A 17,802-nucleotide genomic window follows, 5' to 3' on the forward strand; every position below is an offset into this window, starting at 1 on the left:
GTTAGAAGTTTAACAGAAACAGCTAGGGAAAGACAGGTAGAAAGAGCCCTCCTGGAGTTGGCACAAGCCACAAAGATTAGCGTCAAATACTGTCCCTGTAAGGAGGCTCTTATGGACTGAATGTTTTTGTCATTCCACAATTCATATACTAAAACCCTAGCTCCCACATGACTATATTGGAAACAGGACCTTTAAGGTGATTAAGGTTAAATGAGGTCATTAGGGTGAAGTCCTGATAGACAGAACTGATATCTTTATAAAAGAGGAAGAGATACCAGAGATCTCTCTCTTTCTACCATGTGAGAACATAACAAGAAGACAGCCATCTATAAGCCAGGGCCACCAAAACCAGAAACCAAATTTTCCAGCACCTTAATAATGGATTTCTAGCCTCTAGAACTATGAAAAAATAAATTTCTGTTGTTTAAGCTACCCAGTCTGCAGTATTTTACTATAGAAGCTAGAGTAGACTAATACATGGCCCAACTTTAATTGGATAATATTGTAATTTATGCCTCAGGATACTGTTGAAAACATTAGAGCAATCAGCAAGTGATTAAGGAGGACAAGAGCTGAGTGTGATACCAACAAAGGCAGAGGAGCCAGAAGCTTAACAGTGATGCATGGAAAAAGACAGTCAAAGAAAACATGATTAAAATGATCACCATCCCTGGGAAAGCGGGTAGGGAGAGGGAAGGATGACTGTGCGCATGTCCAAGGCTGCACTCTCTGAGGAATGGCCATAGAGGCTACACAGCAGGAAAGGTCAAAGAAGATACTCCACTGAACTAGACAAGCCAATTCACTAAACAAATAAAAAAGCAAACAAGTAAGCAGCCACAATAACAAGCCCGCTGGGGATCAGTATTCAGAATTGCTACAGTATATTACCTAAAACATCCAGTTTCCAGAAAACTATGACAACCTATGCAAAGGAACAGGAAAGAATAACCTATAAACAGTAAAAAGAGCAGGTAGTAGAAACTGCCTTGGAAAGGGCCCCCATGTTGAACTTAGCATTCAGAGATTTAAAGCAGCTCTTATAAATATGTTCAAAGAATTCAAGAAAATCATGTTTAAAGAATTAAAGAAAGGCATGATGACAATGTCTCATCACATAGAGAATATCAGTAATAATAGAAATAATAAAAAAGAACCAAATTCTGAAGTTGAAAAGTACAATAAATGGAACAAAGGGACTCAGCAGTAGATATGAGCTGGCAGAAGAAAGAATCAGTGACTGTGAAGACAGGTCAATAGTTATGCAACACAAAGTACAGAGAGAAAAAGGAATGAATAAAAATTAACAGAGCCTCAGAGAAATGTGGTACATAGTTAAATATCCTACCATATACATAATGGGAATACCAGAAAGAGAGGAGGCAGAAAAGGAGCAGAAAAACATTCAAAGGAACAAATTCCAAAATTTGGTGAAAACATTAATTTATACATCCATGAGAGTCAACAAACTCTAAAAAGAATCAAGGCAAACAGATCTATACTCTGACACACACATCATAGTTAAAATAATGAAAGCAAAACACACAGAAAAATCTTGAAAGCAGTAAGAGGAAAACAGACTCATCGTGAGCAAGAGTTTCTCAGTAAGATTAACAGCTGATTTCTATCAGAAACAAAGGAGGCTGGAAGGCAGTGGGACGGCATATTTAAAGTACTGAAAGAAAAAACAAACCCTGCCAATCAATCAACTTTTATCCAACAGAACTATCTTTGTAAAATGAAGGTGAAATAAAGAAATTCCCAAATGAATAAAAATTGAGAGAACTTTTTGCTAGCAGATTCATTTTACAAGTAATAGTAAAGTCAATGGCTGACACCAGCCATTAACTAGAGTCAACACACAAAAAATCAAACAGCATCAGTAAAGGTAATTATGTAGATAATTATACAAGACAGAATATTTACTCTCCTTTTTTCTCTTAATTGATTTAAAGATAAATCACATAAAATAAAATGCTTGTAATCTTTGATGAAATGGAAAACTTCATAGAAAGATGTCAGCTACCAAACTCGAGAGGAAATAGAAATCTGGGTAGACCAATAACAAGTAAAGAGACTGTATTAGCTTCACACAAAGAAAGCCCAAATGTCTCACTGATGGCTTCTACCAAAGATGTAAAAGAGAATTAATATCAATTCTTCCAAAAAATAAAAGAGTGAACATTTTCCAACTTATTCTATGAGTTCAATATTCCAGATAGAAAAACAATAGAAATGAAAACATACTTCCACAAAACCTTGTACACAAATTTGCAAAGTAGCATTATTCATAATAGCTGAAAAAATCTAAACAACCTAAATGTCCCTCAGATGTATATCCATACAACTTAGTACTATCTGGAAATAAAAAGCAATAAAGTACTGACGTACCGATATTTGCTATAACATGGATGAACCTTGAAAACACTATACTAAGTGAAAGAAGCCGGTCACAAAATCTACATAATGTACGATTCCATTTATAGAAAATGTCCAGAAGAGGCAAATTTATAAAGACAGAAATAAGGGTAGTGATTTCCTGAGGTAGGATTGTGTGTAAGGAGACTGGGGATTTACTGGGTATGGAATTTCTTTTTGGGGTGATGAAAATGTTCTAAATTAGATTGTGGTGATGGTTGTATGACTTTGTATATATGCTAAAACCCATTAATTGTATACATTAAATGGGTTTGTGGCATATGAATTATATTATAATAAAGCTGTTTAAAAAAGGGGTGGAACACTGGATAGCTGGTCTGGGACAAGAAATTACACCTGTTAGGTGAACATTTCTACTCCCCACTCCCTCATAACATTTAATCAAATAAACGGTCTCCATATTTTGCTCACTATACTCTAGCCTTCCAAGCAACACCCAAAATGATCATTTTAGAAATGTGAACCACATAATGTTACCTCCCTACTCAAAACCTTCCGACTTCCTCCTTTTATATTTTGAAGAAAATGAAACCCTTTACAATGGCCCACGGAGTTCTGCATGATCTGACTTCTGCCTACTTCTCTGACTTGATTCAATTTTACTCTCTTGATGCTACAGTGGCCACTATGCAGTTTCCTTTCTGTTCAAGACAAGCTTCTGAACAAGACAAGTTCTTTCTTGCCTTTCGGCTTTTGCACCAGCAATGCCCTCTGCTTGTGATGTTCCTCCTTCCTGTGGGTCTGCTCTGGGTTACCTTTTAAGTTACTGCTCAGATATCATCTACAAAGGTGCCTTCCCCTACCACTCTATTTCAGGTAGCCTCACCTTTCCTTTCCCAGTCACTGCCCATGATACTACACAGCCTCTGTTACTATCAGCTGGTTTGCTGTGTTCCCCTCTGCTAGGATATAAGCTTCCTAGGTCAAGAACTTTGCTGGTCTCAAAGGCATGGTATCATTAGCACCTCTGATGGTGCAGGCATGCAACACATTTGTTGAATGAATGAATACATGAAGTGTTGGAAATGCATGGCGGGACCTTAGATTTTATCTCCTCTCCCAACAGGAGGAGTGATTTAAGGCTCTTGGGAAAGGTAATGTGAAAGTACAAAAACAAAGTGATTTTATATAGTCAACATGTGAAGTAAGAGTGTGAAAAATATTACCAGCTCCACTTAAGAGATATAGAACCAAAGGGGTTTGACTTCTACCAACAGACAAAAATAAGATACAAAATTAAAAACAAAAATGCTTCTCCAAGATCACAAAATAAAGCTCCATTTTCTAATTCTTATTTTAAGAGATGAACTCTAAGTTCTAGGCTATTGACATCAACTTTTGTAATATTTCCCTATTTTTCTTCTCTGTTTCTCCCCGTTTTTTCTTTTTGATGCTACAGTAAGTTTCTTTGCTCCAGCCTATTGTTCCTACTCTTCAAAGCGTCAGCCATATTTGAATGTGTGGTGACTTCTGGTGATTTATTCTTTGAAAGTAAATTCATATTTCATATTTTGATGCATTCTAGCATTTGCTTTTTAGAACCTTCGTTTTAAAATTCTTCTTAGAATTTGCATCACTTTTCAGATCAAGAGGCTGTACTGCATCTAGAGACACTTAGACCACTTTGCTCTTATGAAATGATGAGGAATATATTTTAACTTCAGTTTTTTAACTTCTTTTGGAATCACAGACCCTTTGGGGAGCCCAGCCAAGATGGTGGACTCCCATCTCGCCTCATAAAACACATACATACACACACGTGAACACACTGTATCCAATTTCAGTCCTGTTTCGGATTTCTGGCTTAGTGCTTCAAGGAACAATCTCAGCTCAAAACGTATCCAACTTGGTTAATCTTAGGTCTAGGACAAGGTAGCAGCATTTAAAAGTAAAAATTGGCCAGGTTTCTTGCACTTTTCCTCTTGTGGCATTGCTCACAGGCTGTTCCCCTGGTGGAATTCCTGCCTTGGTCTGCCTTCTAAACTGTTCCAGGATAAGTTCTCTCTCAGTCACTCACCACCTGGTTTTCTCTGCCCACAAGATTCACGAAAAATAGAAAATAAAGTAAAGCTTCATATGGCCAGAGTGGTCATATGAACAATGCCAGAATATTTGGTGACCCTGTCCTGCTCATACTGCCTTCTCAGCACAAGGAAAAAGGAAACCTCCACCATGTTTTCTTATTAGTTCTCTGGCTCCTCTGCGTCGATGACCATTGGTGACTAACACTACTACCTTATACGGTTGTTTATTATCAGGGTATGTATCACATTACAAAGGTGAAAATTTATAGGTATGAGTACTCTATGTGCCTCTTGCCAAATAGTTCTTATTCTAATATGAAGATTACTTAGAATTGCTCAAAATCCTGACTGCTATTAACATCATCGGCAAAAACATTCTGAAGCCAATTTGGCAAATATACATCAAAATCCTTAAAAATGCAGATACTCTTTTTAAAAAAATAAATTTATTTATTTTTGGCTGAGTTGGGTGTTCATTGCTGCACGTGGCCTTTCTCTAGTCATGGCGAGCAGGGACTACTCTTTGTTGCTGTGCGCAGGCTTCTCACTGCAGTGGCTTCTCTTGTTGCGGAGCACAGGCTCTAGGTGCTTGGGCTTCAGTAGTTGCGGCACGCGGCTCAGTAGTTGTGGCTCACGGGCTCCAGAGCGTAGGCTCAGTAGTTGTGGCACACGGGCTTAGTTGCTCCACGCCATGTGGGATCTTCCCGGACCAGGGCTTGAGCCCATGTCCCCTGCATTGGCAGGGGGATTCTTAACCACTGCGCCACGAGGGAAGCCCAAAATGTAGATACTCTTTAGCCAAGTAATTCCCCTTTCAGGATTGCATTTTAAGGAGATAATAATATACTTAGCAAAGGATAACTATAAGGATATGAATCACAGTGGTGCCAAATAATTGGAAAAGAGTCAATTGTCCAATAATAGAAAATAGTTACTTATGTTGTAACATATCTATACTAAATATAATGCTCTATGTTAAACTAATGATATAGAATATTTAATAAGTTGAGAAAATGTTAACAATATATACAGCTAAAAATTAGGTTCCAAAGTTGTATCTTTGGTGGAATCCTATTGTGACACTGTCATTTCATCCACAATCTATTCCAGCCCATCCCCACTGAGCTTCAGTCATGTGATTTGGGTAGCATTTACTGCACTCTCAGCTCCAGGAGTCAGCGTTGCTGGGTTTAGCCAATCTTCTGGCTGTAACAAGGTCTAAGCCAATTAGCATATCCATAGTCCTCTGGCTACAGAGGCTGGCCAAATCAGCACGCAACTCAGGACTCCTGTTTTGCAGTTGGGAGAATGAACACTCTTTCTTGCTGTATAAGAAAAAACAAGTACACAGTCCTGATTATCTTGGGCAACTATTCCACTACATGAGGAAAACCAGCCTGAGGTTGAAGAGTAGTTGAGAACTGCAGAGTAGTGGATCTGGAGCTTTGATAAATCAGGCTGAAGCCTAATACTTCTAGATGATTTCAGGTGCAGAACCAATAATTCCCATTTGTTAATTTACCTAGCATGAGCTTTGTTTTCTGTACTTGCTATCAAAAACATCCGAATTAATATGGACTCTAAGTAAAAACAGTATTTATTTATTACAAAGCTAAACAAAAAACTATCAATAATAGTTGTCTCTTGGTGGTAATTTATTACTGATTTTTTCCCCTCTGCTTTGTGCCTTTCTGTAATTCCAGGTTTTCTATAATGAATATGTATGTTATTTTATTCAGGAAACCCCCCAAATATAAGGATAATTAGAATTGTAATACTAATCATCACTTAAGCCAAAACCATCAGATCTTTTTGTGGATGGTGATAAGACAAAGTAACTCTTCAAGTGGAGGAAAATAATTTATTTCCATTTTTATACCTTTCAGAGTCATGAATGTAAATTTCTTACTCCTAAGAATCTTATTAATGTCTTCTAATAAGTTTATTAAAAAATACAAATCTAATTAGTTCAAGATCATGGCATCAGTAAAAATTGGTTTTAGGTGTACCGATGTTCAGGTAGAGAGGCAGTGTGGGCATAGTGGAAAAAACACTAGGCTTGGAGTCCCAGCTCTCCCATTTCCTGGCTGTTTGACCTCAGCCAATTACTTAACCTCTCTGAATCTTAATTACTTCAGGTAAGAAACTGTGGGTTGGACTAAATGTTATCTACAATCTTTGCATTTGTGAAATTCTATATTTCTATAAATGGCTCTATATTTCTATAAATGCTTTATATTTGAATAGAACTGATAGGCACTGCCTGCTCTGGGAAGTATAAGTAGGTTTAACTCTCATTACAACTTTGATAGATTGGTAGAGATTTCTGCAAAGCTGTGTTAAGAAGGTTTCTGAGGGTTCATATGGAATCAGCAGGAAAAAGTGCTATGATCTATTAACAATGTTGCTGTACAGAAGAAAGGGAGAGTGTTGCCATGCAATAGTGAGTGTCTGAATCACCAGGCTGGCTCATACGCACATTACTCGTTAACAGTAATAACCTCATTACTGCCCCTTTTAAAATTTATAGCAGTGCCCAAAATGTTTTCAAAGTGAAGTGACTGTGAAGGAAAGGCACCAAAATGTATCTGCTTCCTTTCTCCTTTTCCTTTACTTTCTTTTAATCACTGGTAGTACAGACTGAATAAGAGCTTGCCTAAATAAAAGCAAAACTCTTTGTAGTTGAGAATTCAGAAGGAAAGTTCTCGCTTGGTTCCTTACATTTGATATTTCTTGTAGAAGGAGCCATGAATTATAAGTTCCTAGCTAGTCAGCAAATGTCCTCATAGCAGTTCTGATAATGGGTTGGGCTGTCAGTGAGAGGTTTATTTGTAACCATGTTCACTTCTTGCTTCTGTCAAACTCATCCTCAGCATGGAACTCCAGCAGAAACCCTTGAATAAAGATCAACATCCTGGAGAGAAGCCAGAGGAGCCAGAGTCAGGAGCCATGTATCACTGCCACAGCAACTCCAAGGCCACAGAGAACAGGGCAAAGGAGCAAGTCTATGCCAAGTGGAAACTCTGTGCTGCTTCAGGAACATGCTTAGTTTTCATGATTGCAGAGGTCATCGGTGAGTATTTCTCAAGACTTCTCTGATTAAACAAGCAAACAAAACCCTGCATCATTACAGAAGAGTTGCCTAAGTTCTTTTAAAAAAAGACTGAATATTTTATGTAAATATAAAGTAACAATATGCTCATTTGAGATAAGTTGGAAAGCAGAAGGAAACAAAATAAAATTAATCACAATCCTACTTTTGAGTGATAATCTTCAATAACATTATGGAGTATTTTTCTACGGTATATTTTCTATTTATAGCTCACAATTTTTTTTAACATAACTGAGAGCACACAATGCTTTTGGCCATGCCATCAAATACTCTTTCAAAAACATTTCTATGCCTGAACAATATTCTATAATACGCTCTACTGTGATTTACATAACCATCTCTCTAATGTTAGAAACTTAGGGAGTTTTTTCCTGCTTATGGACAATGCTGCAATGAAAAATCTGGAATAAAACTCTGCTTGCTTTTCTGGATAATTCCTTCAAAGAGATTCCTAAAAGTGGAAATAACTAGTTGAAGGACATGAATATTTTTATTACTTCTTTATGCACATTGCCAAACTGCTATCCAGAAAGCTTGAAACAATTCCTATGTCTGCCAGCTCTACGTGAGAATGATTCTCTCTCCAAATCTTTCCCAGAACTTATTTTAATCTTTCAAAAATCTTTGCTAATGTATAGATGAACATGCATTATTTTAATATGCATTCCTTTGTTACTATTAATATTATTTGCATGTTTATTAACGATCTGTATTTCCTTTTGTTAATGCATTTCCTATTTGCCTCTTAATATCTGTGGCTCACTTGTTTTTTCAGATAATTTGTAATCCTTTATATTGATCTCTGGGAGCTCTTTTTTTTTTTTTTTTTTTTTTTGCGGTATGTGGGCCTCTCACTGTTGTGGCCTCTCCCGTTGCGGAGCACAGGCTCCGGACGCGCAGGCTCAGCGGCCATGGCTCACGGGCCCAGCCGCTCCGCGGCATGTGGGATCTTCCTGGACCGGGGCACGAAACCGTGTCCCCTGCATCGGCAGGCAGACTCTCAACCACTGTGCCACCAGGGAAGCCCTGTGGGAGCTCTTTATATAGTTATTAAACTTTTGTTATGTCTGTTATAAGTACTATTCTAGTTTGTTGTTTACTTTTTAGTTTTTAATTTTTGGTTTGACTTAGAGAAGTTTCAAATTTTATAGAGCTAAATTGTATCAAACATTTCATTTTGAGCTGATTTCTTTTATGACTCACTATTTTAGTGCTTAGTAAGCCTTTCCTATCTACTGAGAAGATAAATATCATTTTGTTGTTCAATTTTTTGCATTAATTTTAAATCAATGTGAAATTATCTATGCTCTTAGCATTGAAAATTCTCTTTCTAAAGAGCTAACAAAGATTTACACATCATTTATAATTATTTCCTCCATTGATTTTTCTCCATATGACTTTTATCATTTATCAAATTTTTATAAATAACAGAGTTAGGTTCTAAGGTGTTTTATCTATGCTGCTGATCTCTGTCAGTAGTAACATATTTAATGTAGATTTACATGTTATAATATCTGTTGTTCTTTTCTCATTATCCTTTGTTTAACAGAAAAAAGGTAAAGGCTGTTCATTCCTGTTTATTACTCTAATTAAACATGAGAATAATTTTGTTCAGTTTCCTCCAAAATCTAATTTTGATTTTATTGGTATATAAATTAATTTGGGAACACAAATCTTCTTAAAATACTCAGTTTTCCCCTCCAGGAATACAGTATGTTTCTCCATTTATCCAGATATTCTACATCTCTCATCAAGTTAAGGTTTTATGTTTTTAGTTTGCTTGTTTTAACACAAGGACAACCTACTTCTTGCTAGAGTTATTTATAGTTAGTTTGCGTGTTTGGTTTATTCTTTCCAGAGGTGAGTGGGGTCTTCCTTTTCTTATGTCCTGCTTTCTAAATGGTTACTTTTTGGATTTTGGAGAGTTTTCATTTTGTATATTCATTTTGTACTCAACAGTGTGTTTGAACTACTGTCATTCTAAATGTATCTCAAGTTAATTTTCCTTGTTCCTCTCTCATCTCTCCTCCTAGGAGATAATCCTCTCTTGTTCAAAAAAATTATATTTCTCCTTGCTTTCAATAGTTATGTCTCTTCTGTATGTTTCATATTTTTATCATGTTAAATAATATGCTAAATCAAATCATATGTTCAACTGTTTAGCTGTTAAGTGAAATGTTTCCTGAGGGGTTAAGTATTTTTATTATGTTAATGAAGTATTCTCCTTGTCCTGGTTTTTTAATGGTTAATGGATAATCAAGGATGAGTGTTGACTTTTATCAAAAACCTTATCTTTTAAATTCATTCTGTTTTAAAACTTTTTTACCCATTGTTGATGTGTATTATATTAAGAGATCATGATGCATTTCTGGTATTAGGATGACAACAGCTAATATTTGTTTAATGCTTACTATGTGCTGGGAACTGTGATGAGTGCTTTCTACGTATCACCTTACTTAATCCTGATGAAATTCCTGAGAGGTAGGTCCTATTACGAATTGCACTTTATAGACCATAAACCTGAAGCACAAAGAGTAAAGTACTCGACTTTAACAACATCCTTTCAGTGAGCAGGCAGTCTGAATTCCAGAGCTCATGTTCTTAGGCTCTCACTATGGTGACTAGACCTTGGTGGACCATTCTTTCAAGGCAGGGCTCAATCTGAGTCACTAATATTTTTGCTAGGATTTTTACATTGAAAAATCGTTGTTATTTTTTTGATCATTGAAATTTAACTATAGTTTTCTGTTTTGGAGCTATTTTTCTCGGTTTTTGAATCTGACTTATGCATATTAAAGTGAAAAGTTTAGTTTTAATAATTTCCTTTTTATATACTGGGTTGGCCAAAAAGTTCATTCGGGTTTTTCCATAAGATGTTAAGGAAAATCCAGAAGGAACTTTTTGGCCAACTCTATAAAAAAGCTAAAACAGTTTATATGACATTGTAATTATTCTTTCTTTTTAAGAACTCCCTGATAAATTGTCTGACTTCAGAGACATTCTTGGAGATAATTTTTTCATATATTTTAGCTTCTTCCTCATTCATGGACATATTCAAAATTTCTACTTCTTGAGTAAATTTTGGTTATTTATAAATCTCCCAAGTCATTCATCTCACTGAAATTGTCAAATTTATTATCATACAATGGAACATGATAGTCTTATATTGGTATTCTCTTATTTATTCCAGCTCCTTTCTCATTTTAATATTGTTTGTATATTTTTACTTATTTTCCTTGATAAAACTTTATTTTATTGATATATATATTTTTATGGAATATATTATTATTTTAATTTTCCTTCTGTTTTCTAATTCATAATTTTGGCTTTAAAAATGTTTACTTCCTCTTTCTTTTCTCAGAGTTGTAGTCTTATTGCATATTTTAATATCTTAAGTTATATCCTTATTTAACATATTTGTATCCTTTCTTTTTATTAATAATAAAGCTATGTACAGCTATAAACTTAATCTAAAGGTTTTGGTATGCTGTGGTATCTTATTTATAATTCTTTTTACCAAAAAATTAACAAGAACACTATAAGCTACCTATATAGTACCATAGGCTACTACCACTCTTACCACTATAACTTGTTACACTCTGTTACCAATATTTTGGCTTCATTTTCTCTTTATTACCCCCAAAGAGTGCTAAATTAATAATAATCTGAGAGTGGAGGAGAATCTGTTAAGCTTTTTTTCTTTTTTAGCACTATAACAGCAAGCAATTAGAATTAGTTTCTTCAAGTTATGGAGTCTTCTGACCTATACACGTATACTTTCATAGCTTTTGAAAACTGGAAGAGAGCTTAGACCCAATCCGGTCCAAGATGAATCCAGAGTTGGTAAATAACCTTCCAGTTAAAATTTTTTTAAAAAATTGATACCACACAATTTCTAGAGCCAGGGTGAGTCTTTTGAATGAATGACTTAAGAGCTTGATAGAGCTGCAAAGAATTTACTTCTAGCAGCTCCAATCTGGAAAACTCCCTCTGGAAATCCATTGATATGTATATTAGAGGGGCACTCTTTCTTTTTTTTTTTTTTTTTTTTGCAGTATGTGGGCCTCTCACTGTTGGGGCCTCTCCCGTTGCGGAGCACAGGCTCCGGACGCGCAGGCTCAGCGGCCATGGCTCACGGGCCCAGCCGCTCCGCGGCATGTGGGATCTTCCCGGACCGGGGCACGAACCCGTGTCCCCTGCATCGGCGGGCGGACTCTCAACCACTGCGCCACCAGGGAAGCCCGGGGCATTCTTTTTTATTATTGAAAGTCACGACACTATGGACAATTTTCAATTGCTCACGTAAGAGATCAACAAAACGGAAAATCTACAAAACATAATCCATTTGAAACATGATTTGAAAAGCTGATGTTCTGGACATTCATAGCCTTCCAAATAAAGTACTGGCACAACCCCATGCAAACACAGCTCAGCAGGATGTATAAACTGGCTTGTTTTCTGCACAACTGTCTTCTCTTGCTTTTCCCGGAAATCATGTGGATGCCGAGAATAGATGCATATTCTCCCCAGCTGATATCTAATTAATATTCTGAAATGAGATGGCCTCCCATCCACAAAACTCAGTTTTCTCCTTGTACCTTTCCGTACGCCCTGTCAATTTGTTTCTAAAATTTGTAGAGGGGACGTGGGAAGCTATGCACTTGGAGTGGGCAAATCAATCTCCTCCTTTCCTTCTCATTCCTAATAATTAGTCTACGAGTTCAAATCTGGCTTTAGGGTCAGAAGAAAGTGATGTTGTCCGTAAAGGAATTAAGTGGATACTGACAGAAAATCACTTGGAATTTGAGCTGTATTGATGTTGAGCTAATTTTCCTAAAACATTGCCCTCATCATGTTAATTCTGTTTTCAAAATTCTTCAGTGGCTCACCTTTGCCATCTCAGTCCTTCACAACCTTTTCCCCACCACGTCAAGCATAGGAAATTTTACTGAGTACAGAGGCAAACTGACAAGTATTCTTGTAGCAGAAAGAGGCTGGCTCAGGGGCCCTCTCTGTGGTAAACCCTACTCAGCTGCACCAAGTGAAGAGAGATCAATATATTGGAAAACTCTGGCATCCTGCACAAAATGAAAAATTCTTACTTTGGCTTTCAAGTTATTCCACCATTTGCCTGCCAAACTGACTATCAATCTTTTTCTTTTACTACTTCCCTATATGACTCTTCTTCTGTTTCAGCTATTTATTCATTCTATGCAAAATAATCATTGCACCTTGAGGTCTCTGTAACTTTTGCTTACGCCTTTTGATTTACATGGAAAACTCTCTCATTCTCCATAGTCATCAAAACCCTAACCATCATTCAAGACCCCAACCCACAACTCACCTCCTTCCTAAAACCATTTTTGACCATGTCAGAGAAAGCAGGTAGTATTCTCAGATGACTTTTGGGAATTTGGGAGGTCCTCCTGCAGGATATGGGATCTGAGCAAAGCCTCGAAGGATGAGTAGGGATGAAGAGGTGACTAAGAGGGAGATGAGAAGGGCCTTTCAGACGGAGGGGCTTGAATGCAGTCCAGGAGTTAGTACATATCGGCCTTACCTGGAAAGATTTTGAGTTCTTAGGTCAGCAGTAGGACAAGAAATCTGTATTCTTAGAAGGAAAGGCCTAAATACAGATCTGAACATGTCACAACCTTGCCTCAAAAAAAATCACAAAAAGATCCCTTTGTCCCACAGGATAACATTCAAATCCTTTAGCATTACGTGTGACACCGTACACAAGGGTCCCCAAGCCACCTTTCCAGTCTCATTTCCCGTTATTTCTCCAACACACCACACCTCCTACTTTTCCACAAAGGTGCCCCGTTCTTTTACTTCTCTCTGTTTTTTGTTCTTGCTCTTATCTCTTTCTGAGAAACTCTTCCTTTCTAGCTAATTCTTACCCCCTCCCTCCTGTGGAAAGTTCTTCAGGGCTCCCAGTGAGAGTGGCTTTCTGATCCCCTAGCCCATGATGCCTGTTTTCTATACAGTGAGTGTTAGACAAGGGGATCACTGAAGAGAGGAACTGTGCTTCGTTTAACTTTGTTTATTTTTCTATACCCTATCCCTGGGATGTGCACAGTAAGGTCTCAATACATCCTGGCTGGATGATTGAATCAACTGTCGATAATACCCCATGCTTTCAGAAGCAAATGCACATTCAGTCACAGACTGCCTCGTACGAACAGTTTACTCCATAGGAGTCAGCACGATTCCCCACAGTTTTTTGGATGTTCTTATAAGCAGCTTGGAGGGTTGCAGAATGCTTCTCAGTTCCCGGGTCTCCACATAACCACGCTGCTTCCAAAGCAAGCCCTTTTTCTTTCCCAGTTCCCTCCTGACTCAGCTGAGCCTGTTGAAGAACCCCTGTAAGACTTCATTCCCTTGACTTAAGCAACAATCTTAGCCCAGCATACCAGCATTCATCACCACCATTCATTGCTAAGATTGCGGCAAGCTGCTTATCTGAGTGCAGTCACTCCCTGGGCAAGAAATAATGCATTATTCACACCGCTTTATTATCAGGCCCAAGTTTGGCGACAGAGCAACACGAGAGAATAATTGGAAGGACAGCTGATTTTTTAGCAAAATGTTGCTTTTTGGTTAATGAATCATTCTGACTTTTGCCCTGACAGCTCAGTAACAAGCCTGAGGACTCCTTTGCTTCAGACCATTAAACTTTCACAAACCAGATATTAACTATAGCCAGAGCCGGCGATCTCTGGGGCTTATTGCAATTATGAACCTTACATGCAATTTTTTTAAATCATTAGTTGAGACAAGGTGAGTCTGATGATGGAGGGGCTGATGACTGACAGTCTCTGTCACTTTGTTTGCACACGAGGCAATAAACAACTTCTGGGAGGACTCATCAGTCAGCGGAAGCTCTTTGCTGGGAAGATGTAGTAACAACAATAAAGGTTATTGCACTCAAACAACAGCCCTGTTCGAGAAGGAAAAGATAAGGTGGTCCTTTTGACTTCTATTTTAGAGGCTGGAGGTCTTTTCACAAAGGAGAACTAGACAGAAATACAGGGAACACACCAAATGGAGAGAAAAACAAGGCAGGTGTCCCATGGCTTGGGTTCTCTTCCTGTGCTGTATCGGACTGTTGGTGCATTCAAGATGATCATACTAAGTGAAGTAAGTCAGACAGAGAAAGACAAATATCATATGATATCGCTTATATGCGGAATCTAAAAAAATGATACAAATGAACTTATTTACTCAACAGAAACAGACTCACAGACATAGAAAATAAATTTATGGTTACCAAAGGGAAACGGGGTGGGAGAAATTAGGAGTATGGGGTTAACATATACACACTACTATATATAACATATACACACTACTATATATAAAACAGATAATTAACCAGGGCCTACTGTATAACACAGGGAATGCTACTCAGTATTCTGCAATAACCTATATGGAACAAGAATCTGAAAACGAATAGATAGATGTATATGTACAATTAAATCACTTAGCTATACACCTGAAGCTAATGCAACATTGTAAATCATCTCTACTCCAATATAAAATAGAGATTTTTAAAAAAGAATCTCATTGGAAGGTACCTGCCCTTTCTTCTTACTCCTCCCCACTATTCAGAACAGCAATCTCAAAACCAGGTGGATAACATAAATTAGCGGAGCAGAAGGAAGTGGTAAAGACTGTGGTAAAATTACAAGTCAAATAACAGCACATCAGGGGGCCAGATTGTGTCATTTGGTTTACAGACCAAAGTCCAGGTCCTCAGTCTGGAGACCCTTTCAATCTGGCCTGCACCTCTCCTGCCCTCCTCTTTTTATATTTCTTTTGAATCCTCATGCCCCAGTCTAACTGGGATGTTCTTCAAATGTTCCCCACATTTTATCCCAGGAATGGCCTCTCTTGTGCAATTCACTTCTACATGTTCAAATCCTACCCACTCTCTGGATCTTGGTTTCTTTACTTGTCAAACTGGGGAAAAGAGGTGGATTAAATCAAAGTTAAGACCCCTTCTCGTCTTCAGTTCTGGGAGTCTGTGGCATTTTCACCAACTACGGTTAGTATGTACATGATCTAGTTGCACTCTGGGGCCCTAACCCCATATCCTATTCTGCATCCCCCAGGTGGACACATTGCTGGGAGTCTTGCTGTCATCACAGACGCTGCCCATCTCTTAACTGATCTGACCAGTTTCCTGCTCAGTCTCTTCTCCTTGGGGTTGTCATCGAAACCCCCCTCCAAGCGGCTAACATTTGGATGGCACCGAGCAGGTACAGTTCATCAATTGAGCACTGACACAGAGTAATGCTGCAGAGTCAAACCGAGGATAAAAACGGAAGGGACAGTGCAAAGCCTTGTTTGAAAATCCCTTAGAGGCACATCTCTGGTTCACAGAGTGAAACAGATGTGTACGTGGTAACGTGTGTTCTCAATGCTAATTCCGCTAACAGCCAGATTAACGGCGCTACCTCTACTCCAATGGGACAACAGGAACACATACATCACTTTAGCAACCACCCCAGTCCAAGAATCTCAGTGTGCGGTAACAGCCATGATACTATTCATTAAATGACTCGGCATCTGGGAGAGAGGGTGGGGTGAAGCGTCTACCATTTTGCAAAGTAAAGCAAAGAGAGCCCAAGAGAGTTAGAGAGATTGAAGAACTTCTTATAGGGGGGTTGGGGATAGAATATGGACGTTCCTGCTCACACAGCATTTAGCCATTCAGTGAACGGCTCAGCTGGATATCTTGTTCAATCAGCCATCAACAACAAGAAAAGGAGAAGGAGGAGGAAGAAGAGGAAATGAAAGTTTGTTTTTCCTCTTTCTTAGATCTGGTTCTTTGACGAGTGATAGCTTGCTCTTGTCTAGGAATGGGCCCAGGTATGATGAGGGTTTACTACCTGGGAAGCTCTTACTTTGGCTCATTTTTACAATCCACCCGGCTCTCCAACACACACTGTCACTCCACTGCTCCTCCTCTGTATTATTCCTTATATCAGCTGGAGGAGCTACTGGCTGAATGTACAAATCATGTGTACAAGGAGTTACAATTCCATATTTTCACACCAGTTGAGAAAATCCGTGTGGAGGAGATCTGAGGGCAGAGCTGTGGGCAACATGCTAACACGGCCAGCCTTCACCGAAAGGGGCCAATAGACAGAGACCACAGCTTGTAGGCTGACAATTGTGGATTGCGGTTTTTCAAGTTTAGAATGATAGGAAGTTCTAATTTCATGTCAAACAACTTATCAACATAGGTGTTTTGGATTGCCTTTCCTTTAACACTGGGGGGGGGAGGGAGAGAGGGGGGAGGGGGGAGGGAGAGAGGGGGGAGGGGGGAGGGAGGGAGGGAGGGGTGAGGCAATAAACATCAAAAAAAAGACTTGGTGGCAATGTGATTTCAGATGCTTTTCAGTCCCTGAATAGGGCTACGCTTGGAAAACATGTACCTGTGGCTGAGCACCCATCATTTATCTGCATAAATTTTTACATGTAGTTTACCCTTTATGATACCATTGGTCAAAGCTGCTTTGTAAACACAGGGAAGACTCAGAGTTTAGATTGCTGCTTGAACTTTCTCATCCTGGTGATGGAAGTCCGTGAGCACTGACACTGTAGAGGACCGGGGCTGTTCAATAGGGCTTTCTGCTTCAAGGGAAATATTGTATAATAGATAATACAATGTGGTCACGGAGCACTTTAGATGTGGCTAGTTCTACTGAAGAACTGGATTTTTAATTTTACCTATTTTAAATTTAAATAGCCACATGTGATTGATGGCTACCATATCAGGCAGCACCTCCATAGACATACAGGTGAAAATCAACTAGCGCAAATCAACTAGCACGTTTGTTTACATCAAGCATGTAACTTCATGGATAACTTTGTTGAGGAAGAAGCTAAGTACAAAATGTGAGTTTATGTAAAGATAATGGTAATACACGCACCCCAATGTTCACAGCAACATTATTTACAATTTCCAAGATATGGAAGAAACCTAACTTCCCACCAACAGCTGAGGGGATAAAGATGTAGTATATATATATATATACACATATATACATACGTATACACACACATACAATGGAATCCTACGCAGCCATAACAAGAATGAAATTTTGCCATTTGCAACAACACGGATGGACTTGGAGGGCATTATGCTAAGTGAAATAAGTCAGACAGAGAAAGACAAATACTCTGTGATATCACTTATATGTGGAATCTAAAAATTAC

At 38.3% G+C, this 17,802-nt stretch overlaps 1 protein-coding gene across 1 annotated transcript in view; it reads left to right on the forward strand.

The window, feature by feature from the left end:
- The window catches only part of SLC30A8 (solute carrier family 30 member 8), a 35,237-nt gene that overhangs the window by 3,747 nt on the left and 13,688 nt on the right, over nt 1-17,802 (forward strand). The window contains 2 exon segments of the mRNA XM_060128108.1: nt 7,337-7,536; nt 15,690-15,836. Of these exon segments, the coding sequence (XP_059984091.1) occupies nt 7,337-7,536; nt 15,690-15,836 (347 nt within the window).

Source organism: Lagenorhynchus albirostris, chromosome 17 (genome assembly GCF_949774975.1).
Source record: "Lagenorhynchus albirostris chromosome 17, mLagAlb1.1, whole genome shotgun sequence".
NCBI classification, from domain to species: Eukaryota; Metazoa; Chordata; class Mammalia; order Artiodactyla; family Delphinidae; genus Lagenorhynchus; species Lagenorhynchus albirostris.